This window comes from Equus asinus, chromosome 7, assembly GCF_041296235.1.
Source record: "Equus asinus isolate D_3611 breed Donkey chromosome 7, EquAss-T2T_v2, whole genome shotgun sequence".
NCBI lineage: Eukaryota > Metazoa > Chordata > Mammalia > Perissodactyla > Equidae > Equus > Equus asinus.
Window position 1 is genome coordinate 72855935 of NC_091796.1, and position 27196 is coordinate 72883130.

Sequence of the window (27196 nt, forward strand, 5' to 3'; positions counted from 1 at the left end):
AAAGTAGACCGTTAACTTACACCACGCACAAAAATCAAATCAAAATGGATTAAACACTTGAATGTAAGACCTGAAACCATGAAACTTCTAGAAGAAAACACAGGCAGTACACTCTTTGACATCAGTCTTAACAGCATATTTTCAAGTACCATCTCTCACCAGGCAACAGAAGCAAAATAAAAAATGAACAAACAGAACTACAGCAAACTAAAAAGCTTCTTCACAGCAAAGGAAAACATCAACAAAACAAAAAAGCAACCTAACAATTTGGAGAAGACAGCTGTAAACCATATATCAGATAAGCGGTTCATATCCAAAATATACAAAGATGGCATACTTCTCAACAACAAAAGAAACAAACAAACCAGTTAAAAAATGGGCAAAAAAATCTGAACAGAGATTTCTCCAAATATTGGATGGCCAACAGGCATATGAAAAGATGCTCAACATCATTAGCTATCAGGAAAATGAAATCAAAACTACAATGAGGTATCACCTCACTCCAGTCGGAATGGCTATAAGTAACAAGACAGGAAACAACAAGTGTTGGAGAGGATGTGAAGAGAAGGGAACCCTCATACACTACTGGTGGGAGTGCAAAGTGGTGCAGCCACTATGGAAGATAGATGGAGTTTCCTGATAAAATTAAGAATAGATCTACCATATGATTCAGCTATTCCACTGCTGGGTATGTATCCAAAGAACTTGAAAACACAAATGCATAAAGGTACATGCACCCCTATGTTCACTGCAGCATTATTCACAATGGCCAAGAGTTGGAAGCAAACTAGGTGGCCATCAAGGGTCGAATGGATAAAGAAGATGTGGTATACACAATGGAATACTGCTCAGCCACAACAAATGATGAAATCTGGCCATTTGTGACAACATGGATGGACCTTGAGGGTATTATGCTGAGTGAAATAAGTCAGAGGGAGAAAGTCAAATACCACATGATCTCACTTACAAGTATAAAATAAAAATGACAAACAATCACCTAGAGACAAAGATTGGATTAGTGGTTACCAGAGGGGAAGGGGGGAGGGGGGAGGGCAAAAGGAGTGATTAGGCACACGTGAGTGGTGATGGATTGTAATTAGTCTTTGGGTGGCGAACATGATGTAATTGACACAGAATTCAAAATATATTACAAATTATAGTTGAAAGTTATATAATGTTATAATCCAATGTTACTGCAATAAAAAAAATCTTTTTAAAGAAAAAGTAAATAAATGAAGTCTGTTATCAGCTGGATAAACTCCATAATAATAAAAATCAATCAATTCCAAAGCAGACTGTGCAGTGTTTCTGTGGATTTAATAAGATTAAAACTAAAAAAAAAAATAGTATTAATCCCTACCTATACCACTTAAACATTATTTTAAATTATCTATAGACTTTAATGAAAAGACACGGCAACCTATAGTATTAAATAGCAATTTCTAACATGCCACCCTTGGTAGAGGGTCTGAGATTCAACAGACGGGAGAAAAAGAGATCAGAAGTTGACAAAATCAGGAAAATCTACAAGCATAATTAGCCTCTTTGATTTCTAATTCTTGTTTTGATGGCTAGATAGGAGATAAAAATCTGCAACGTAAACATGTATGCTAAAACAAAATAATGCATGTGGCAGCTTGACGAGCATAAATCACACAAAAAAAATTTAGAATATTATTTTCTGTAAACTTTTGTGAAAATTAAAAATATTTATATACTTCCCCTTAGCAATCACTGGCCCATTCATTTCACCTCCAGAAACAATGCATGAGTGATCCTTTTCCTAATTTCAATTTGTCCAGACCTAGTTTATCAGGTTTACCACTTACTAATAGCACTCATTGTCCTCTGAATTCTCTGCATATCATGTTTCCTAAGCCCGCTTATACCACCAAACAGTGTGTCATCTGCACTGCCCCATCTTTCTCCAATGTCCTATAATTCAGCCTCCCATACCTCCCAGAAATCAAGCTCTCTCTCTCCCAGAGCTGGATTCAAATGCGCCACACTACAGAGGAGCTTGTTTCTATTCCTTGGATTCCTAGTGACATCTTTGACCCTTTGTGGTTTCTAGGAAATTTGTACTACTTCTTTCAAACAGAATGCTTTCCTTTAATGGACTCTGTCTTCTCTGCTTCACAGTTCTCTTAAAGAATCACATATCCAGTTCGTGAATTCCTAGTAAATCAGATTACCTTCAGAAAGCATGTCAACTGAGACCATCTTGAAAATAAAAAGTGTTACTAAGTCTTCTAAGTCATTCTGTACCTGCATCGTGTTAAAGGATTAAACTGTGATTTTCAGACTTGTACTCTCCTATTCCCAAGCCACCACTAGCTCACCTCCTCATTTTTAAGTTCTATTTTGTTTTCTGTCATTGTGCAATTTACTGAAACCTTGCTGACATTCCATTGCTTCAGGTCAGGGAGTCACCAATGTGCACTAAGAGTAATGAAGGATTACCAGGGAGATGGACCACACTCTTCACCAGCACAGGGCCTATCATCAAGCTGAGGAAACAATCACATACAAATGAAATAATAATATCCCCCCAGATATGCAGAATTCTACAAGGAAAATTCACTTAAATCTTGATGCTGGCCCTATGGCATAGTGGTTAAGTCTGGTGCACTGTACAGCAGCAGCCCAGGTCCACGGGCCCGGATCCCAGGTGCGAACCTACACCACTCATCAGCCATGCTGTGGCAGCAACCCACACAAAAACAGAGGAAGACTGGCAGAGATGTTAGCTCAGAGCAAATCTTCCTCAACAACAACAGCAACAAAATTCACTTAAGTCTCTTTTCCCATTTATTCCTTGTAACGATCTTGTGATGTATGTCAGGCATTCCTTCCCTTTTTTCACAAATATGGAAACTGAGAGCCAGAGTAACCATCCCAAAGGCTCACAACAAATGTGTTCTAAAAATATCATGAGATCCCCAGGTCACCCAACAACCAATATAGTGCTCATGAACACACACAAAGCAACAAAAGAAAAATAATTTTAATTATATTAATGTGCATCCATGTACATAAGTGAAGAAGAAATGTGGTGGAGATATTCATTAGAATTGCTTGGGTATAATGTAGGAAGCCTTCCTGTAAGAAGTATGTCTTAGAAAGATGGACGTTATATAATGGATAATAAAGAGTCAATCTACAGGAACTGAACCAGAAAGAAGGCCAAAAATGCATAAAATAGTATGAGCAAAGAAACTGGTAGACATGGATAAATCCAAATAAGTATTGAAATTAAATAAGATAAGAATATAATACTTAAAAAAGAAAGTTAAAAAAATGTGGACCCAAAACACAAGACAATAATCATTTGAAAGATGAGAAGGTGAACAGAGGTCCTTGAATTATTTAGGAGAAAGGTAAAGATACAAATAAGTCAAATAGTGATGCTAAAACACTGATACTGATGTTAAGAGTCATCAATTAACAGAAAAACTTTCAAACCAGTGGAGGAAATCCAGGAGACTAAAGAATCCAAAAGATGGCAGAAAAGAATAAAACTAAAATAAAAACAGAGAAAATGCATTTTAAAATGGAAAATAAGATGCTCTAAATAAATCAAAATGTAATTAATCTCAATAAATATACATAGATTAAACTTGCCAATTAGGGAGATTCTCAGAATCTAAGACTATTTATAAAAGGTGCAGCTAGAGTACAATAATCTAGAATGGTAAGTTAAAGGATAGAAAGATATATATACACCAACTACTATACAAAAGCTAATTTAATTCTGTTAATAGCAAGCCAAATAGATGTTAAGCAGAAAAAGCATTATTAGTGATAAAGAAAGTTAGAAAATAATGTTGAGGAAATCTCCCAGAAAATATAGCAAGAAGATAAAATATCAGACAACAGGAAAGAAAAAAAAAGGAAATAAGAGGTACAATACCTGAATAAAAGGAGTTTCAGTAAGAGAAGGAACAGAGAAAAAAGGAGAGAAGAGAGGATAAAATCATCACAGGAGAAAAATCAAGACATAAGACATGCTTTTCCAGATTGAAATAGGCCAGCGAGTCAGAGCCCAAGAAAACTGATGAAAATGGACCCACACCAAGGTGTATCATTGGGAAGTTTCAGAACCCAGGGACAGGGAAGATACACCAAACTTCCAGAAAGAGAAAACAGGCCACAAGTAAAGGATTAGAAATCACAATGGCTTCAAGTTTCTTAACAGAATCAATAGAAAGTAGAGGATAATGGCACTATGTCTTTCAAAATTCTGAGGAGAAATTACCCCTGGCCTAGAATATTATAACTAGCCAAACTATCAGTCAAGTGGGAGGGTGGAGTGAAGAGAGATCTGTTTAAGAAAATGACATTGATACACTATTGCTTGCATCGGTATAATGAGGGGAGATTTAGACAATTGGCAGAGAGCTTAGTGGTTGAATTAGTATTAAGTACATAGAAAACTAAGCAAATGATGAAACCAGATAGTTATCAACTCTTGGGAAAAAGGAAAGTGCAGAAAAGGAAAAGTAATCAGAGCATATTGAAGGTTTAGCTATAAATAGGATATTTGCAGTCACAATGACGTAAACACCTAATATTTATTGAACCAAAAGGATGACACACCCATATCATGAGAATGAGGTGATGAAAACAGTGCACATACATAGTGAGGGCAGTGAGAAAAAAGGCTAAAACCTCAAATTCCATAGTGAGAAGTCAAAGACAAGGCATAAAACTGAAAAACCAAGAGGTAGGTACATAATCTTGTTTGGTGACATGGAAGAAAATAGTAAAAGAACCCCCTAAACAATTTGAAAGTGGCTGCCTCTAGGATCTGCTCTTTTTTAAAACAAAATACTGCCAATTGCTCTTCATAGAGGTTTCACCAAGTTATACTCCCTTGAGCAATGTCTGAGAGTGCCCCACACTGTCACTTTATCAGTCCAGGTCCCCTACAGAGTGATGCCAAGTCAGGGTTAGATGGGCAAGAATTTTACTGAGATAAATGCCTGGGAAGGATAAAGGAAGGAAGGAGGAGCCTTCAGACCACAATGCAGGTCTGACACCTGTGGAGAGGGAAGGGAGAGCCTCAGACCACAGTACAGGTAAATGGGGAGTCCCGGGGCAAAAGTTGCTGATAGAAGAGTCCTGCATTGAGCAGGAGTAGACTAATCATAATATCACCACCATTCTTAGTCACTGGCTGGGAGCAGCCTTGGAGAAATACGGCTTCATTGTGTGAACCACAGCAGATCAGAAAATGCAGCCGCTGTCAGTCAACTGTGTTCAGTGGTGTGTTGGTAAATGATTAACAACTTGTTCTACAGAAAGTTTTTTCAAAAAATAGCATTTTCAGCTTTCTGGGTGTAAATACTCCCACTATGGCCAATTTCAAGCTACCACTGTGATAGTGTGATAACTCAGGGAATACTGAGTTTGAAAGAGATGCTAATAATTGGGTTTCCCAAACAAGGAGCCAGATCCAGGAAGCCACTAAATGCTCCACACAGCAGGTTTTCATGAAAGGAAATCTGAGCAGCATACTTCCTCAGCCACCGTACACACCAACCTAGTGTGTTAACGAAATTTTAAACTTAACAGTATGATAACTAAAAATTGTATGATAGCGTAATTTGTAGTTTTGCTTTGCATTTTCCTCAATATGAATGAGGCTGAGAATCTTTTGATATTTTTATATACTATATTAAGTGCATTTACTATTATGTTATATATTAATGTATTTTCTTTTCTATGAATTGAGCCAATCCTTTGAGTATTTTTATTAAAATTTTTATGCCTCTTTTAAATAACTGAAATCTTAATGTATCGATCTTAATATATTAATCCATTTAGCAAGTGAAATACAAATACTGCTTGATATCTCCTTATCATATGATTAGCATTTTAAAAATTAACTTCTCTCAACCCTTTCCAGAGGGTAAAGAGGAAAGAAATAAATGTACCCTAAAAATCTTGATGTGGGTGGAATCTAAAACCAGAAAACAAATTACTATGACTCCTTTTTTCTCCATAATTTTTGAAGTAACAATTACCTGTACACCATCAAAATACAATGTCTACATTTAACTTTCATGGAAATACTTTTTTTCAATATCATTAAAGTTGATCGAATGTAGAAATTTTATGGAAAAATGTCACTGAAGAAAAATTTCAATCTATCTCCCAACTCATATAGAAAAACAAAAGCTTTGACAACATCGTAAAGAACTTTCCATCTGAGCAGTCTACAAGGACAGTAGAATCTTTAGGGAAATTAAGTTTGTAATATTCTCATTATTGACACATTTTAATAATAGATACATTCTACATTGATTCATTTATATATTATTAGTTGAGATTATTGATTGCATCCTATTAGCGTTACATAGCAAGTTGAAAATCATTCACTATTAAGTTAGAGGCTAAGAAGCTTTGGATAAAGTGGTCTTTTAAGATATTACACGTTTTAAGTATTTCTAGTCATGCAAATAACACTGAATGAGCAGAACTGGGAATTCGACCAGATGTCAGAAATCATCCATTACAGACTCTAACCACAAATGTACTTACCCAAAATTTAAAGCAAAAGCTATAAAGAAGAAATCAAAAAGGCAAAAATTTAAGAAGTGCTCTTCCATAAAAGTTTTCTTATGTTTATGTTAGCTGGAGCACTGCTACCATGTATCTCTGGAAGGGAGGAGTCAAAAGATCTATGGCTGCATACAGTTAAAATGCTACAGTTTTCCAAAGAAAATACATCTATTTCATCATCTTTCAGTCAATTATCTAGGTTGTGAACTGTATTTGACTCCAAATACTGTTGGCTTTTCTTCTGCTCCACCTCCTCCAACCACAACCTCCAACCACAGCCATTTTCGTGGTAATTAGTATTTTCAACCAGAAATCAAAAGAAAGAAGCAGACAAAAATTAATTTAATAAATTTTATATGATAATTTATGGCAAGTGTTTAGTAGGGTTAAAGTTGAAAGTTGGCTAAAAAGAAGCTTGGATTATCTGTAAACTCTTTTTATCCTAATTTTCTCAAAACATGATCCACTGTACTCAGAAAAAAAAGAAACTTACCTCATCCACATTTTCAAAGGCATTGATGATGTCATAAGGTAAACAAGACAACAGATCAATCACAAACCAAGTTTTCAGATAGTTCATCCTTATCAGCTTGGGGTCAGAAATGACTTCTCCACCAGGTCCCACAAAGGTCGTGTGAAAATTTAAAACAATGTCAACCAGAAAAATAACGTCCACCACACTGTCCAGCACCAGCCAGGCTATGTTGTTCTGCTTCGTTTTGAAGGAAACATTATAAGGAACCATAATGGCGGTGTAGAAGGTAAGAATTAAAATCACCCAATCCCAGGTAGTTTTAAAAGCACAATAGTGTAAAATGATGTGTGGTGGCGTCTTTGGCGCTTCTTGCTTATACTGAGGAAGGATGTCTGATCCCAGCTGAAGAACCTAAAAGAGAGAAAATGTCTATATGAATGACTTGGACATCTGCATAGTTAGTAATGAATTCAAACTTACTGGCAATCAAACCACATCCTATTTATCACGACTCTTGGTTTCAAGGCCAGTCACACCCTATAGTTCTGTCTCCCTCTTCTCCTGAGTTGCACCAAAGTTTGTTCAAAGGAAGTCACTCCAAGTCCAATCCCTTTACCAAAGTTGATCTGTCTACTGTTCCATCTGACTTTCTTTCCAGTAGCCAACTGTTGCTTCGCAACCTGTCCCCCGTACACAGAGAGCAGGGAGAGAACTAAGACAGAGGCAGACCACTCCAGATAGGTAGATGGCAGGTTTAAGAAGCAGGAGAACTTACTTATGAGCTTGTCTTGGGTGGCTGCAAGATGAGGAGATCTCCACACCTGCCTGCAAGAATCTTAAAAGTTCATATAGAGCCTTAACTGGGTTCAGTCACACATACTACCCAGATGGTCTCAACAACACCATACTCTCTCAAGGCCATGTCCTAGGAAATGGCTCCCACTGTGGGAATGGTAGGCAGAGTGTACATTCCAAGGACGAGGAGGGGGTGAGGAGCCTCTGATTGTCCAGGTCTGGCTCAAGGGTCAATTGGTGGGCATGTCCTCTTGATGACCTCTTCTAGCACCAACAGTGATCCACAGCACTGCTGGACATCCACTTCTGGGAGTGCCTTCTGCACACTCACTGGGCAAGCCTGCCTAGAATCACATGTCTCTCACTGATTGTCCAACAGTTATTTAGGTGACTCACCGTTATTTATTCTTCACACATATTTAGCACCTCAGGGAGCATCACTTTGATTCTGATGGCCTCGCTCACCCCCACCACCCCACTGTTGGTGATTCTGCTGTTGAGGGAGACTCAGTAAGGGTTCTAATGACTGGCATAGCAATATCAGAGTTGTAACTGTTATAGCCTGCTTTTTCCTTTTCTCTCTTCAATCAAGATTTAAAGAATATTTTGTCTCCTGCCCAGATGCAAATTCCCTTTAGGAAAAAAAAAAATACCAAATACTCAGGTTTGCTTCTCCATACCTTTTTGACAAATTTCAGTGCAAGGTTGTATGAACCTTAACTTACTCTGATTAGGTCTAATTAAAGAAAAAAGCAGATCATAGAGCACGAGTGGAGGTCTGGGCAGCCTTGGGAAAAGGCAATAAACACAAGACTTAGCATTGCCTTCCAGAACCTGGAACCTGGAAATTATGAAAAGGCGTTGAAGGAGTGGGTCAGAGATCTCTGCTCCACACCACCAATGAATCGAAGGCTGAGTAAACCTGTGTGTTAAGGAGTTTGTAAATGGGACTTTGACAAATTATGTTTCCAGCAGCTGTGCTATCTTATGCATCCAACTATTCAGTGTCTCTAGGACTAATGGGACTCAGGAGGTAGGAGTCAACAGCTTCAAACTGTAAAATTATAAATGCATTAAACATTGAATGTAAGAATGGATATAAATGAAAATACCTGTTAGCATGTAATTCACATGCCACAAAGCAAAACAAACTAGCATTTCTTGAAACTTGGGAGACAGTTATCCTGAAAAGTTTGTCTCATACATAGAACTTACATAACTGAAAATGAAGTATATAACACGCATTATTACTATTTTGAAATGTGAAAAACATCACTGGTATTCTCTTCAGCTGTGTATTATAATTATTGTTTTAAGTTGGGAGGTTATAAGAACAATTTATAAAGATTTTTGTATATTTATGCTCATTATCAGTGCCCCCACCATATTTTTCCCATAAAGTCTTAAATTACTTAGCAGCAAATTATCCTCCCAGGAATGTAAGTTTCATTTTGGGATGGAGCACTACGTATACAGAATCACGCATAATCATGGCTTCTCTTTCACTTTTATACCACTGGTTTATCCATTCCAATTTCACTGTGTTAAACATGAAAATTTCCTTTATTTTCAATGTTAATATTATACCATCTATATTTACACAGTCTATAGTTTGAGCGCAAAGAAAGCAGACTCAGGGAAAAAACTCAGTGCCAGAGTGCATTACCACCTTCATGGGCCCTATGCACACTTGCCTTTCTGGACCTCTTTCATAAAAAAAGTAAAATTAAATAAAAATTATGTTTTACAACTGCATTGTTACACAGATGAATACATTAATATTATATAATCAAATTTTTTTACCCAGAAATTCATTTTTTTCCTTCTACTGTTGATAGAAATTCAAGCATCCCATGGACCCCTTAAAGGGTTGTAGGCCTCACACACTGTGCTCCCAGACCAGCCGGCCCTGCTCAGTACCCTGGAATAATGGGAGCTGTCTCCTCCAGAGGCGGAATGGGATCACTCTTGAGTTCAGTGTTTCTTAAATCTGGCTACAAACTAAAATCACTTGGAGAAGTTTTAAAAAATATTGTATAGTCATACCTAGAGCCCATCCCAGAAAATAATTAATCTTGTGTGGGTTCTCAGAGAATCTATATTTTCAAAACCTTTCCAGGTGATTATAATGGACAGCCCAAGATAAAACCCTTGTCTTATATTTCTTTAGACATTCAGAACCCAATTCTTCAGACAATGACTTGCATACGTAAAGTGATCCAAAAATGCTAAAGAAAGACGACAACAACAACAAAAGCGACCCCTGTGCTTCAGCTTTGAAATTCCTCAAATGCAGACCACTACTTCAATCTTAGCTCCGTCACTGGGGCTCTCTTATAAAGCACTGAGTAACAACTCTCCACTTTCCTTGCTATTTCATTTGTGCTTTCATAAGCAATAAGCCTTAGGTTGAGAGGGGATGAAATCATATTTTCTGATATATTTTTGTACCAATACAGACACGTTCCTTCTCTCTGAATATCTGAGTGCACTGACTCTAACGGAGTCAAGACGATGGATGAGGTGGTGGTGTGCTGTCTATCTCCTCCCAATATAAAAGTGAGAAGCTGAAGCCAATCAGCAGGATTTCAGTGCGTGCGGAAAATCGATACACTGCCTACAAGGAGGCCAGGATCTCTGAAACTGGGAATCAGCTCCAAATTTAGGGGTCCCAGTGGACTTGAGATAAAATTTGTAAGTCTCAGAGAAAATTAAAGAGCTTGAAATTCAACAGCAAATCCAAACACTAGGGTTGAGCAAATTACATGATTCTGAGCACAACTGGGAGAACAATATCCTTGTGTTAACCTGATGCTTCTTCTAGGTCAGTCTTTGGAGATCTAAGAGCATAGGCAAACTAAATATCTGTTGAAAACCTTGTTATTTCTTCATTTTCTCTGAAATCTAGCCTAAGACCTGACAGAAAGCAGGGGTTTTTTGTTAGTTTGGTTTTGGGGTCTTTGTGAGGAAGATTGGCTCTGAGCTAATATCTATTGCCAATCTTCCTCTATTTTGTATGTGGGATGCCACCGCAGCATGGCCTGATGAGTGGTGTGTAGGTCCACACCCAGGATCCGAAGCCATGAACCCCAGGCTGCCAAAGCAGAGGGCACAGAACCTAACCACTACACCACCGGTTGGTCCCAGAAAGCAGTTTTGTATCTGAATCAGGTTTGTAAATTAGGGGTGACTGATAAAGAAACTAACAATAATCAAAAGGCAAAGAAAAAAAAATCTGATGGGAAGAAAGAGGCATGAAAGTTCCTCAAAAATAAAAGTAAAAATGATGAGCTGTCAAGGGGAAAGAAACTTCCCACTTGATGCAGAGGAAAAAAACAATCATGGGGGATTCAGTAGTAAGGTAGAAAATTTTCCTCTCCATGGTCTCTTTCCTCTTGTTCTTGCCCAGTTGTGTAATAGAGAAAAGAAAAATTCTGAAGGTATGTAGCTTAGACTCAGAAGGAATCACGACTGTGAAAGTCAGCAGTCACAGAAACAAGCTCCTACACCTCGGCTTGATTTGTAGAAAGAAACGAACAACCCAGGGCAGAAATGAAAGTCGCTTCAAAATCAAGTCTACTTAAAAACAAGCTTTACTGAAAAAGGGAAGTTGTATCTAATTGTTTGCATTAAATCTTGTGCTAACTGCATATCATCTTTTAAAATATTGTGATTATTAATAAGTTAATATTTAGCTATGTTAACATTTTATTTGGGCCTTCAAAAGCATACCCGCACATCCAGGTGTTAATCTCTCCCCACGCTAGCAGTGCTGCTTAGAGAAGAAAGCCACTCTCGTCCTTCTGACAGCTATGGTCCAAGAAAACTCCTGAGCCCTCCAAATTCAGGGAGCAGACTTCACTGTCCAACCCTCTCCAAATCAACTGTAATGTCCACAACTAGTTACGAAAGTTCCTCTGGGCACCTTCAACTCACTTTTCTCCAGCAGAGCAAACTGATGAACACATGCACCTAATTTGATCTTTCTCTTCCTTGGCAAGTTACCTTAGCATGTTTTGTGAGTGCCCACTGAGTGCTCAGCAACTGGGTACCCTGATTAGCCTTTTGGCGTCTTTCATGCCAATACGACGAACGATGATGGCAGAAGCCAAGTGAACAACAAAGCTTCTGGCTGCCTCGGAGTTCCGTCCTCATTCCTATTCTCTCTTTTTTCAATACCCCATCTCTGGGTAACATCATCTAGTCCTGTGGCTTTAACAGCCGTATCTGTGAGGATGACACCAGGGCCTGCAACTCAAACCCAGATATCCCTCCAGAGTCAAACCCAAAAGTCCCATTGCCTTTTAGGCATCTCCATGCAGATTTCTTGTCAGGCACCTCAAACTTAATATGTCCAACCCTGAACTCATTTTCATCTCCCCTGAACCTTCCCCTCCTCCTTATATTTGGCGTTCTGTTAACCAACAGCACTCACTACCTACCCAGTAGTCCAAGCCAAAAACATAGAGTTGTCCTGGACTTACCCCATTATTTCACATTTAATTCTAATCTAAAAACCAATGTGATAACTCTAATCTTGGTGTGTCTGCAATCTGCCCCCTCCTGCTACTGGTTCCCTTGCTTAAAGCCATGGTCATCCTAGCTGAATTACTCGTGGACCTCTTACCAGTTTCCTATCACCCATTCAACACAGAGCCACTAGGTCAAGCAGAGGTTCTTAACCACTTTTGTGCCATCAATCTCTTCTGGCAATCTGGTAAATGTCTGGACCCCTTCTTAGAACAATGTTTTTAAATTAATACAGTAAAAATGTGGGATTACAAAGGAAACCATTGGGACCGACCTGCCTTTGAGAGGTTTTTCTGAAGCACAAATGTGACCAAGTTATTTCTCTGCCACATGGAACACCAACCACCACTGCTTCCTTAATATTTCCTTCCCCACCTGACTTCACCCACACTGAAGTCACACTCAAAGTCATCATATGTCTCATCTCTGAGCCTTTGCATATGCTGGCCTCCCTGGTAGGAATAACCTTCGTCCCTTCTTTATCTGCCACTTATAGTTTTCCCTTCAGGATTCACTCAGCTCAGGTATCGCTTCAGTCAGGTAGCCCTCCCTAGCGCCCCAAGCCTGGGTAAATGCTCCTGCCTCTGCTCCCACCGCACCCTGTCATAATATTTATCACATTCTAGTGTTGGTTTCCTTTGCCCATTGCTTATGCATCTTTACATCCTTTGCACAGTATACAGCACAGGGCAAACCCTCAACAAATGTATGCTGAATACACAAATGGATAAACAAGTGAGCTCCCTACCTCATTTGCTCAAAAGAAACCTCACACTCTACAGACACTACCTGGTGTGTCATGAACTACTTTTCCATTTCCAAAGTATGGGGGAATAAAAAGAAATATTTGAAATTTCTATAATTCTTCAAGGGAAAAATAAGTTAGCAGACAAGTATTGCTAAAATAATAGCCAGAAGTATCTATATTGATTCATTTTGGGGGAAAAACATACCACCACCACCATATTGGGAACCAAAGTTAGTCTCACACTTACTTCAGCTAATCTCGAATGTTTGTGGACCACCTCTGTTTTATTCATTGGCGTGAGCTGCTGCAAAACACTTCGGCTATTTGTCAAAGCCCGTGTCAATCGGGCAAATTTTGTCCAACCTTAAAAATAAGGAAAGAAAGTCTCAGTTTTTGCATATAATGAATATGGAATGCAAGATTCTTGCTAATATTCAAAGCATCTCAGAAATAGCATAACATCCAGAACCAGTGAAAAGTATCAATCTAAAGCATTTTATTTCTACATAGACATAATTATATATTTCAAGTGTGGCCATAAAATAATGAGTGATTTTATGTGTGACCTTTTTGTTTTGCTCATATCTACTGTATAGTCCCTGTAGCCAAGGCAGCTAGCCATCCACAAAATCCTGTGCTCCCCCTTGCATTGCATAGGTTTGTTACTGGGAACAGCTGCCCAGCCAGGAATACATTTTCTAGCCGTCCTTGCATCTAGGTGTGGCCCATGTCCCTAGTTCTCACCAATGGAATGAAAGCAGAAGTTATGCGTGTCGTTTCCATGTAAGCCACATATTAAGAAGCAAGTATGACTTCTCCACATTTCCTCCTTCTACCAGTTGGATGCAAATGAGAACAAGGCCCCAAGGGATGGCAAAGTTGCTGAATCGGTGCATGGAAGAAAGCCGTATGCCAAGGATTACCTGCCTTGGACTGTTACGTGAGCAGAAATATGTTTCTATTGTGTTAAACCACTGAAAGTTGGGGGTTTATTTATTATAGCAGGTAGTATTACCCTAATAAAAACAGTCCTACTGTATATTTATGTGTAGATATACACACATAAGGGAACAAAGCCCAATTTCAACAAATCTAATGTGTTATGGTTCATTTTACACACCTCCATCTTCTTTGCAACATAGCAACGTGTTATTTCTCTTTTACTAACAACCTTAGCAACATCTAAAGATTATCTTTGGAATATGTAGAAAACTTAACAATGCTTTTTAAAAGACTAGTAACTTTAACTTCTGAGGGGAAGGGATGTGAATTTAATGAGAAAGAAATTTCTTCTGGGGCCTTAAATTTCCATTACTAAAATCATTAATTTCAAGGAAATGTCAACGAGATGTAAACAAGCAGAACAAAACTAACCAAACTCTGCTCCTGTTTCAATGATCCTTTCCCTAGATACCTCAAAAAATTCTGATCTGTTAAATACTCCTTTGAGACTATTTGATAAATTCCATGGTGTTATCCCTCACTGGAGTATTTACCAAACAACTTGTTAAGAATGAAAACTCCTGATGGTCCAAAGGAATGATTATAATGGCAATGGTGAAATTTCAGACAAAGTACAAAAAAAGAAGGAAGAAATTCTGGGCAGATACCAGCCAAATGTCTTCCAAACCATAACAGGTAGGCAACATTAAAATTTACTAGTATTCTTCATGCTAATTCTGACTTCATTTAAGCTTTTTATTGCCCCACCAATTTAGATCTCTCTGGGTTATCCAACAGGTGGATTGGAAAAGAGGTAAACTGGCATCAGTTCATAGAAGATCCTTAATTTTTCTTTATTAATGGGCTTCATCCTGGTGACTAGAACAAAAAAATGTTAGGCTTTGGGAATTGTATGCAACCCTAAGGCTTACCTTGTGCAATGTGCTGGAGAAACAAAGTACCACATATGCCACCAGCTCTCTAAGGACTCAACATCAACGTAAAAGATTGACATGCAATCCATATCACCAACCTAGAGTTTTCTTCTAAGTGCTAGACCCATGTATCTAACTAGCCATTGGCCACCTCTTAGTAAGATGTTCTACAGGCATCTGATACTCGACATGTTCAAAACTGATCTCATCGTCACTTTCTCCTCCCATCTTCAACTCTTCATCTTTCATGTATTCCTGGTCTTGGTGAATGGTCCCATGATATTTCCAATTGCCCAAATCAGAAACTTAAAATTCATCATCCTCCTTCACTATTATCTCCACATACACATGTCTAATCACTTCTAAGCTTTATAGACTATAACTTATCAATAAATATCCTCAAATTGAATCTCCTCTCTCTAGCCCTATTATGTCAGGCAATATATCATCTTTCACCAGAGTTAGGTGGCAGCATCCTAAAGATCATACTCTCTATCTGTTCTCTGACCACATACTCTACAAGCAACTTTCCACATTGCTGTCAAAGTTCTTTCTAAAGAACAAATCTTACCATGCCCTTCCCCTATTTCAAAGTCTTTAAGAGGTCTTTGGAGGTCTTCAGGATAACATTGTATATCCTTAGCATATAGGTCATTTAGTTTCTGACCCCAAAGATTTGCTCTGCATCCATCTCCTTCCACTTCCTCATACATATTCTGTATTCCAGCCTTACTAAAATCAATAGCAAACTAAAAGAAGAATAAATTCAAAACTAAAATTAAATCTACTAGGAATTCTCTGTATACCCTATGATATTTAGTGCTTCCATGCTTTCACATGTTATAATCCTTCTGCCCACCTGGAATGTTTTTTCCCTCCCCATCTGTCTGGCTAACACTTACTGGAACCTCCAAACTCAGTTAAAACATTACCTCCTCCTGGAAACTTTTTTGACCTACTCATGAGAGGTGCCTTCCTCTGTGCATTCACATCATAGGATATATACCACACGTGGCACTAACAATACTAACGCACTTGTTGATTAGCATATCAGTCACTGTCACTAACTGTTATTCATCTCTCCATACTCAGCCCTTGGCACAGGACTTGGCATAAAATAGGCCATTAATTAATTAACTAATTAATTAAAAGTTATTTGTAACTTTAAAATAAAATTTGAAAATAAGTCCCATTTTTCTTTATTATCATTGGGTTTTGGTTTGGTTTTGCTTTATTGGGTAAAAGTGGTGAGGATGTCTTCAGGTAACAACGTTGCCAATAGATATATTAAACTATTTCCTGAGGATCATTTCTCTTTCTTATATCAAATGAATATGGTAATTGCATTGAATACTTCTAGAAACTTCCAAGTTAATCTTATACTTACTGAAGGTTCAGGTTTCTAAGATAGGTAATGTTACACCCCTTAGTATATCTGATTGTTGCATTAAAAGAGAAGCCCATTTTCACTCCCTCTGTGCAATAAGGTTTATCCAAAAAATATTTTGAAAAAAATGAAAGGAGATATTGAAGAAATAAATTCAATGACAAATGGAAGGATACAAATCATCAAATGCCATGTGTTCTCTCATTCCATAGGATTGTATACAGAAGCATATGTGTGAGGAAGGAGAAATATGACAATGAAAGCTTGTCATCATCCTCTGGTTTTCTATTTGAAGCCTCATGAGCACACACTATTGTGTTTCTTAAGGAGGAAACAGCAATTCCTAACTTAAATATAAAACTTATTCAAATATGTCTCTGTGTGTATCTTATTTTACACATGAAGTCGCTATGATCAAGGAATATTTCATGGCTTTCCCTTATTTAGTTTCGTGAAGGAAGAAGAAATTTTTAAACAGTGAAAATAAAATACATCCTTTTTCTCCATGGGTAAAAGTAGGACTATCATTGATTAAATAGCAGAAAGAAAATGAAAAAAAGTTTGTTAATTCTTCATTTTAAAAGGGTTTTCACCTAGTGTACTCTGAGTGAGACCCCCTTAAACATAGATGAAAAGGAGTTTACTACATGACATGACTATTAGGTGCCAGATTTTATTCTTCTATTCCTTGTTGTCTGGTACCATGACTGGCACATAGTGGGAACTAGATACGTTTTGTTGAATGAATGAATGAGGAAATTAGTAAAAAAAAAAAAAAAAAAAAAAGGTTAAGTGGAAATTAATACAGTATCCACATTACACGTAGTTAAAATTAAAATATAAAGAAGGAAATACGTTCAGCTCTTAGCAGGTGCTAGCATCACTCAGCTGTCTTGTGAAGAAAGGTCTTTGGGCTGGAGAATGGGGGAAGAGTGTGGTACTGGAGGTGAGGAGGGAGCAGTGGAAGTATTAAGGGTTATAATTCTGCTCACAGAAAGAGAAGTGGGGAGTGTTAGCAGAAAAAAACTGGTGGCAAATGTCGAGCTGACTCAGACATACTGGAAGAGAGAAATTTAGGAGGAAATACGTGGGGAGGATTCTTACTTCCTAGAGAAATCAAAGCCAAAGGCAGTTATCTAATTGAGTAACCATTTAGGAGCTTTGATATCAAAAAGTACGGCAAGCTGGAGAACCACTGCAAAGCCAAGGGATGTTTTGTTTCACATTTAAATCAATGGGAGCGCTCAAAGATGAGCTCTCTGAGCTGCTCAGGAGCCTTTTCATTCGTCTCTAGTTAGGGCTTTCTTACAGCTCTGAGTTCTAAACAGTCAGCATTTTTTCTTGAGACTCCTATACCATACCTCTCTGCTCACTCTCAGCAGATTACCTTGTCAAATATACTATTGAAAGAACAGAAGCCATAAGAAACACAAAAGCCTTCAATATCCCTTCTGCCCGCTCCTCCTCTAGACCCACCCACAATGGCACCTGATTCTTGCCTGCACCTTTATCACTTTATCATCTCAGAGAATTAAGCATTTGCTCTTTCCTGATCATGCATATGTTCTGTCCCTGGACATTTAAGTATTTTCTAGATTTTTCACTATCACTAACAATGCCACAGTGACTTTCCTTATGCCTATCCCTTTGTGCTCTTGGACACATCTGGAATTGCCCATGTTGTTAGCTAAATTAGTTCATCTGATCTGTCACCAACCCCTCTTGTACAGTCAAACTTTGAAAAAGTTGAGCAGCCACACTCTCTAGGTCAGAGAAAAAAGACACATCAGCAGTTCTAACTTTTCCCAGCGATACATTTACTGATCTCACCTTTACAGAGACCCAACTGGTGTGACTCATTATTCAGCACAGTTTGCTGATGTTACTTAGAAGTGATCAATACGGGGTAATGTGAACAGACAGCTGAATATGAACAGCCTAATACTTGCTCTATACGTTGTTCGTGGCATTATGAGAACATTTGTTCTCCTAAAAGTTCAGGATGCCAACTCCTTCTTAATAAAACATTAGTTTAGCTCTATTGGGTTGCAATTAACCTCTTTGTCATGGACTGCCTAATCTTAAAAATAAAAGGAAGTCACAGAGGCAGTTAAATCAATCTACTGGACTGCAACACAAGATTCTAATCTATAAGAAAAAAGCTTAGGTAAACAATTATACTCTCGGCCAAAGAGACTACACGGTATAATTACTCATATTTCATCTGTCGTTTCCTCTCTAAAGAAAACCATTGACTTCCCACAGGGGAAGGTTGCTATTTTTGCTGTTATTTTCATTCTACAGGAATTTTTTTTGTCTCAATTATTGGCATCAAGATGCCATAACTATTTGGCACAGGATATTTCACACTGTAAGTGTCTTGGCAGTTTTGGAATCTGTTTGAAAATATTGTACAGTATAAATGGGCATAGATTTGGGCCATCTCTTTTAGAATACACATGGATAATCAACAGAATGGATTTCTTGGCTGTGGTTTTCCCCTTGGAATTATTATAAATGATGTATCGGGTACCATTGACAGATTATCTGAGCAACAGTTCCAAAACCTCAATACCAGGAACGAAAGATAACAAAAACACTTTGCCCCCCTGAATTATTATCAGTAAATCCCATTGGTTCAAAACAATACAGTTATGTCAAAATCAGAGTTCTCAGCCCGTGCTTCATTTATGTAGGGAAAAAGGAAGCAGGGGATTAAGGTGGCCAAACCCCAGCAATATGTTTCCACTGGAAGGGATGAGGCAGCACGGTGCCATAGAGAGAACACAGGACTGGAAATTCATCAGATTTGTGTGTCCGATCTTCAACAGTAAATTGGAGATAATAATACTAATTTTCAGAATTATAAGAATGAGCAATAAAGATTATTTCTGCATCTATATACCTTTGCCTGATACGTATTAACTGCTCCAGCAAAACTGGTTTCCTTGGCTTTCACTGGTTTTTGCTACCATTCGTCACGGTATAAGTCAAAAGTATTTTTGACATTACTCAGTGCCATTCATTTTAAAGGCAAAAATCAATCTAGAAGGAAGTTTTGGTGATCATAGGATTCATTATGAGGGAGAGTTGCACTCAAATTAGTTGGCTGCCATCATGCCATAGTCACTATCCCAGATATGATTTAGAATTAAAATTTAGAATTAACCAGATTACTCAAGTATTTCAACCATATGTCTGAGTTTCTTAGTAAAAATACCAATACAAGTAGACGAAAGTTGACATCAATTCCAAATTTGGCAAATCCTTAAAGGACTTGGGCACTTGCTCCCATCACTGGCCCCTTTTCACATTAAGAAGGTAAAATGTTCTGGCTTGCCTGTTCTGCATCCTAAAACACTGTTTCCTATATCTAGGTAGAACTTTTATTGCCTAAGTATTTCTTCAAAGTTTTGCAAACACCCTCAACCTACTCCCTTGCAAGCCTTTTCAACTCCCTGATGCTTCTCCCTGATTCTTTTCATCTTACTTACCTGACCAAATCCCAACTCTGGTTAAATCCAACTCTTGACCTATTTGTGTGTCTATACACCTTTGACTAAACACAGGTGAAGTAAAACACATCATCACACTCATAGAAACTAGTGAAATTCACGAACACTAGCAGCAAATGGACCTTAATGCTGCTCAGCAAACCTGCTGAATTTCCCCTGTCCATCACTGCTCCACTCACTTAGATAACTGTTTCACACTTACCCCTCTCCTCACACCGTCAACACTTCCTCACCTCATTCACCATCCTTACTCTCACTTGATAACTGTGTTTCCTATTTCACTGAGAAAATAAGAACAATCAGAAGAAACCTTCCACTATATATTTACTTGTTTGTCTGTCACCCTAATTAGGATGTGAGGGATGGAATTTTGTATCTCCAGGACCTCGAATAGTGCCTGCACCATACTGTGTGCTCAATTAGCATTTTTGGTTGGGGGAAAAAATAGATAAATGAGGAGAATAAAATATTCCTGGAAGAGTCATGAAAAGGCTCCTGTTAAGTAACTCTGGTGCCCAAAGCAGAGTCAAAAGTAAATCTACTGTCTCTAAGTCCAATGCTTTAGACCCAAATCATTTTGATATCATGATGTTATCATGAAATCTCATCTGCTGTTGCTCAAAAATTCCATGCTCCCCTTTACTCAACTCAAAAGTTAAAAGATACATCATTTGCCAAGATTTCAAAACATACTTTCCTATATTGCTAGCTTCATAGCAACAGTAGGATGATTACTTAATGGCATAAATATTTTATTTCTATTGAATTTTTCATATTAAATTTACAGCTCGCATGAATAATAGAAAGTAGCTCACACACCCCATTCATGGTTACACTGTGGAATGCTTTCTCAGTAATCTGTTAGGTCTTGGAAAGGTGTGGAGGAGTCTCAAAATAAAAGTCTCTTTAAAATAAGCTCTTCCTCTACAAATTCTGGCACCGGAAAGAGAGAGTTTACTCAATGCTTTCACAATGGGGTATAATTTTCCCTATAAATTCTAATTTACGTCTTTTGAGCACACACTTCAAAAATCAAGTAGTCTGAGTTGACTGGAGTTTATTCAAATATGACTTTTTTGTAGAAATGAATAACGCATTGAAAAGATTGTGCCTGACAAAGAGCTCTGTGATTCTGTGTGAAGATGCAGAGACGGAGGTGGAGGCAGATAAACGGAGAGGCATTAATTGAGAAAGAAAAGTCAACCCTCGATAATTAGCACTTCTTCCCCCACCTCATTGTAAAATGCTGCCAACTTTCAGTTTCCCTAAATAGATTGCATAGTTGCTGACACCACCATTAATGTTCAGCAGGTGAAAATTGTGAAAAAGTACTGTACCCTTCTTGACCAACTTCAGCTATGCCACGAAATCACTTAAAGTAAATGAGAGAAAACAATATTCATCAAATAGAAATACAAACAAACATAAATGTTTTTGAGGGGAAAAGACCGTGACATAAAACTTTTTACTCAGTCTTGCTGTCATCATGTAGGAAGGCGAGAGAAATTCACTTGAAGGCTATGTTAGGTCACAAACCATATACCAGTCATTTACCTTTTATTTTATAATACATGTATTACTTTAAGATAGAGTCAGCTGTTAGGTGTAGGTTTGTCTTACATGTTCCTTAAGTTGAGGAAGTTTCCCTCTAGTCCTACTTTGCTAAGAATTTTTATCATGAATGGGTGTTGGGTTTTGTCAAGTGCTTTGTCTATGCCAACTGATATGATCATATGATTTTTCTTCTTTAGCCTGTTGACATGGTGGATTACAGAGATTGATTTTTGAATGTTGAACCAGCCTTGCTTATGTGTAATAAATCCCACTTGGTCGTCATGTATAATTCTTTTCATATATCATTGGACTCAATTTTTGTTGAAGATTTTTATATCTATATTCATGAGAAATACTGGTCTGTAATTTTCCTTTCTTGTAATGTCTTTTTCTGGGTTTTGGTATGAGGGTGGTTCTGGCCTCATAGGATGAGTTAGGAGAGTTCTCTCTATTCCTATTTTCTGAAAAAGACTGTGGATTTGCCAATGAAACCATTTACACCTGGTGTTTCCTTATTTTGGAAGTTTATTAATTATTGAATCATTGATCCAATTTGTTTAATGGATATAGGGTGATACAGGCCACCTATTTCTCCCAGTGTGAGTTGTGATAATTTGTCTTTTTCGAGGAACTGGTCCATTTCATTTAAATTGTCAATTCGGTGGCTATAGAGTTGTTAAAAGTATTCCTGTACAATCTTTAACGTCCATGAAATGTGTTGTCTTGGACTTTCTTTAATTTCTGATATTGGTAATTTGTGTCTTCTCCCTTTTTCTTGGTTAGCCTGGCTGGAGGTTTATTAACTTTAATGATCTTTTCAAAGAACAGCTTTTGGTTGCGGTGATTTTCTCTAATGTTTTCCTGATTTCTAGTTCATTGATTTCTGCTCTAAGGTTTATTATTTCTTGTCTTCAGCTTGCTTTGGCTTAAATTGCTCTTCTTTGTCTAGTTTCCTAAGGTGGAAGCTTGGGTTATTAATTTTATATCTTTCTTCTTTTCTCATGCATGCATTTAATGTTATATCTTTCCCTCTAAGCACTGCTTTTGCTGCATCTAGCAAGCCTGATAAGTTGTACTTTTATTTTCATTTAGTTTGAAATATTTTTTAATTCATTTTAAGGCTTCTCCTTTGACCTGTGGGCTATTTAGAAATGTGTTAATTTCCAAATACTTGGGGATTTTCTATCTATCTTCCTGTTACTGACTTCCAGTTTAACTCCACTGAGGTCTAAGAACATACTTTGTAAAATTTCTATTCTTTTAAATTTGTCAAGGTGTGTTTTTCGGCCAGAATGTGATCTATCTGGTGAATGTTCCATATAAGCTTGAGAAGAACAGATATTCTGCTGCTATTGGATAGAGCATCTTGAATTTTAAAACAAATAAGCATTAAACATAAATAATATTAGAAGACTATTCTATTTTTAAATATCATTTAAACTTAACCTAAACTTCCCAGACACTGGGTCTATGAGTCAAGGCAGAGTAAAAGGTAGTATGGGTCCACAAGTGAATACTTTATTCAATCTTTCAGGAGATAGATTAATACACACATTTTCAGAAACATTCACAAATGAATTGTTCTATGTCATACTCTAAATGGTTTGCACATTTTAAAGTTTTCCTCTTGCAATTTGATGTTAACCAGAAATTGAGAGGTATAAAATATCTAAACTCATATGCAAGGAATAAACCTAATGCAATTTTTCTATAATTATGATTACATTAGAAAGATTAAAGCTTCTGAGCCAGTTTTTGTTAAGAGGTAATAAAAGGCAATGTTTGCCAAATGAAAAGAGGAAGACATTTCATTTCCAGTCTCCTAAAAGATTATAAAGAATAACATTTCATTAAAACTTCTTCTAAGGGCATTTGAAATTCTTCATTTATATGACCAAGCTTCAAATTTAAACATAATTGGAGAGAATAAAATGAGAGTAAATTACATAGAAAAGGGGGTAAAAGCACATGCTACTGACTACTGTTTTCCATGGCAGTCTCTCTGAAAATTATAGTCAAGAAGACCCCAGTCAGGCTGTTTGCATTTCACCAGCCACTCTCTTGACGACAAAATTGTTCTTTACATAATCTAGCAACACCTACCCATGAGAATCTACAGTCCCCAAACAAAGGGTGAATAGTAACCCGAAAAGGTGAACTAATCAAACTCTAGTCAATTCAGCAAAATTCAATCAACTAAGGAACTGTGCTCTAACACAACTTCTCCCAAACCATCCTACAAGATGTTATCCTTTTTGTTTTTAAAACTCACCCTGGTAGAAGTCATTTAAATCCCTATTATATTGATTCTAAAGTAATAATGCTGTATGAAATCTCTTTCCTATGTATTATCTCAATTCCTCTTATTATAATTTAGTTAACCAACTATTATTTCAACTTGCTATTTTCATTTAAACAATATGATTGAAGAAAACTGACTCTGGACAATTACTAGTGTGAGTGTGCAGCAAAAGAAGGGCCAGATAGTAAAATTTTGTTTTTCAGTTCAACCAATGGATTTTGTTAAAATAGCAATAATAATATTTTTAAGTGATAACCTAATTTTTGCATGTGGTAATTTCTTCAAAAATTACCTTTTGTTGAATCATCCTCTATTGGCTGTTTGAACAACGTAATATCCTTGAAAGTGCATAGGAACAAGACCACCTTTTCATGTTCATTTCTTATTGGTGCAATTTGCATATAAAACCAAACAGGGGTTCCTGTAAGAGACAGAAAGAACAATAGAGAGTGACATAGCCACAGTAATTATTTGGTCTCTTGCCTTCCCTCTTCCTTCAGCTGCCAACTGCTATGCCAGGAACCAGCACCAAAACAACAGTATTTTAATTGCTTTCAGAATCAAAAAACCTTTAATTTTGTATCAACTGCCAGTTGCTTAAATACTAATAAACATTTTTCAACCCAAAATATCAGAATTTGAAAGTAAAGCACAGGGTGTCATTTCACAGTGCAGGAGAAGAAAGGCAGTCCTGCTTTTTAAGTAACGCCAGCATCACCTTGAGGTCTGGGTCCCTGCACCACTGCTGCTCTCACCAACTTTTCTTTCATAGTCTTACCAAGTGTGACCACTCCTACAAGCTTCTCTCTTCTTGTCACTTTGAGAAGTGTTTCCAATTAACTTCCACAGCAACACCTGATGCTCTGGTAAGTATTCCTCTTGGAGGAACATCTGAAATGCCATTTCTATCTCAAGGCTCTCTCATCAGTCAGACAGACTTATATGATAGCTCTATGGCTTTGACTGCATCCCCATATCAGAGACAGAGGACGTCAGCAACACTTGACGCCTGATGTACAGAGCTCTACCTTAGGCCTGGAAGGCAACCTTAAAGAAAAAACAGACATGGCTCTAGCCCTAGAGAGTTTCAGGCATCTTCACGAGACACTGCTTCCCACCTCTCTCACTCAAAGCCTGAGGCTGGACTCTGTCACCATGTTCTTCAGCGGCTCCTGCAGACTCCAGAGGACAGAGAGGTTCAAAGCATTCAAGCCTTAGGATTTGGACAAAGCAGGAACTGGCATTACGTCAAATAATAAATATTTGAAGACACGAGAAATGCCTTCAAAGGAGTAATTATTCATTAAACGATAAAACACTGAAGGAATGTTCCATCAAAATCAAAAAGACACACTTTCCATCTTGTTCTCTCCGAGCCACAGTGCAGTAAAGCCTCTCCAAAGATTCCATCTTAAAGACACACAGGCTTTATCACGTTTGGGATTGGGGAGTGAAATGTGCAGCTCTTAATAGTGTCTAGGTTACAGCTGATAGCTGATTAGTGGCTTCCAGTGAAAACCCAATAAGAAGCACCTCCACATCTGTTGCCAAAATGTCACATAATAATGTCACCACAAAGGGGAATTTGCCATTTAGACAAGATGAGGCGACTTAATTACTGGGTTTCAGAAGCCAGAGAATTAGAGAGAGGAGATTTCTAAGAGAATATTCAGTTCTAACAACCAGGTTCTTTGCAACCCCAGGGGCCTAGGGAAGGACCTGGCCCTTTCCAAAATGATTACAGGATGAGATAGAACCTCACAAACAACCACAGCATCTCCCACAGAGCCTTGTTCTTTGTTTTCTGTTTCTTATTTTACACAGCGTGTCCAGGAACTGTGAGTGATGTGCACAGTTTTACAAATCACCAGACCCAGACGCTGGCAGCTACATGGCCTACGGCTGTTCCAACACAGTGAGCTTGAGGCAATGGGGTCATAAACAGAGAGAAAAGGGCATTAAAAACAAGCTGTTTTCCAAGGTCTGCTAGAAATCTGGACAGAAAGATGATGTTACAGTCCGTACCTTCCTAGGAAAACAGTTACTTTTCAAATTTCAGCATAGAGTCAGAGTTGTTTTTAAAATTGCTTTCAGATATCAGAGTAGATTTCTTTTCAAGTTGAGCTACAGGGTCAGACTTTCCAAAGAAGGCGAGTATTTGCTGAGTGGCTGGTGAAATATCCATATTCTGGATTTGGGGTTCAGGGGAGCAGCAAGTCTGGGAGGCTTAGACAGAGTGGCCTGTTGAAGCTGGAACCTGGGAGCAGTGATGTGGCATTGATTCTGCGGAGCAGCCCCTGCTGTCACAATTCTGCCTTTGTATAGGCAGGAAGAGCCATTTTCAATCATCACCCCAGAGCCACTGTTTCTTTCTCAACAGTAGAAACAGCCCCCTGCTAATCAGAGCAATGGGTCTAAAGAACAGAGGCTGCAAACTGAAATGTCAATCATGACAGAGGTTGAATCAGATACCTCAGCACCCCATATGCAAAATGGTGCTTAACCTAATTACTTAAGGGAAGTGTTGGGAGGACTTGGCGTTCAAGCATTCCCAAAAGAGTTTTCTACAGACGTGAATTTTTCTATCTAACATAAAAAGAAGCCACAAGAATACACTTTTTTCAGTTGATGCTCAAGAGACTTCAGCTAGCTATTTACAAGACTTTTCAAAGCTGCTTTTAAGTATAGTAGAACTCCATTAAAATATGTGGATAAAGGGCCGGCCCCATGGCCAAGTGGTTAAGTTCACGTGCTCCGCTTGGGCGGCCAAGGGTTTCGCTAGTTCAGATTCTCGGCTCGGACACGGCAACACTCAACAGGCCATGCTGAGGCAGCGTCCCACATAGGAGAACCAGAAGGACCTACAACTAGAATATACAACTATGTACTGGCGGGTTTTGGGGATAAGTGAAAAAAAAAAAGAGAAAAAGATTGGCGACAGATGTTAGCCCAGGAGCCAATCTTTAAGAAAAAAAATTCGCAGATAATATCCATCCTTCATGTTAAAGAAAAAAACTCAATACAGATACTACACAGAAAAGAGACACAAGCTTTAATCTATAGTGCTATGGGCTGTATTTCCTTCTGGATCTAAGCAGACACCTACATATATATAGATACTTATCTGAAAAGCACCAGTCAGGCCTGAACAAAGGCCAGATAATTATTTCAAGCCACTAAAACAAAGCAAAAAGCTAAAGCACCTTGATAAGAAAGCTTTGGAAATGTAAGATTCAAGTTATTACTAACCTGATTTAAAGGATATAAACAAAACAGAATTTCCACTAAGGTATTTTTGAGAAACTCAGAAACTATGGACTTGGCTTTGATGTTTTAAAATTAGGCAAAGATTGTTGATTCTGTTTAAATGTCAAAGTGAAATGAACTTAGTAATATGGAGTAGTCTTAAATTACTTGCTAAACTCAGGGTACATATCTCAGTCATT

The 27196-nt window shown here is 37.8% G+C and overlaps 1 protein-coding gene across 1 annotated transcript in view; it reads right to left on the reverse strand.

Annotated features, from left to right (window-relative positions):
• The window catches only part of KCNH5 (potassium voltage-gated channel subfamily H member 5), a 315710-nt gene that overhangs the window by 249353 nt on the left and 39161 nt on the right, over positions 1 to 27196 (reverse strand). Inside the window, exons 4-6 of the mRNA XM_044773706.2 lie at positions 24043 to 24171; positions 13363 to 13478; positions 7061 to 7453 (exon numbers count right to left, since the gene is read on the reverse strand). Coding sequence (XP_044629641.1) covers positions 7061 to 7453; positions 13363 to 13478; positions 24043 to 24171 — 638 coding nt within the window. The remainder of the gene's footprint in view (positions 1 to 7060; positions 7454 to 13362; positions 13479 to 24042; positions 24172 to 27196) is intronic.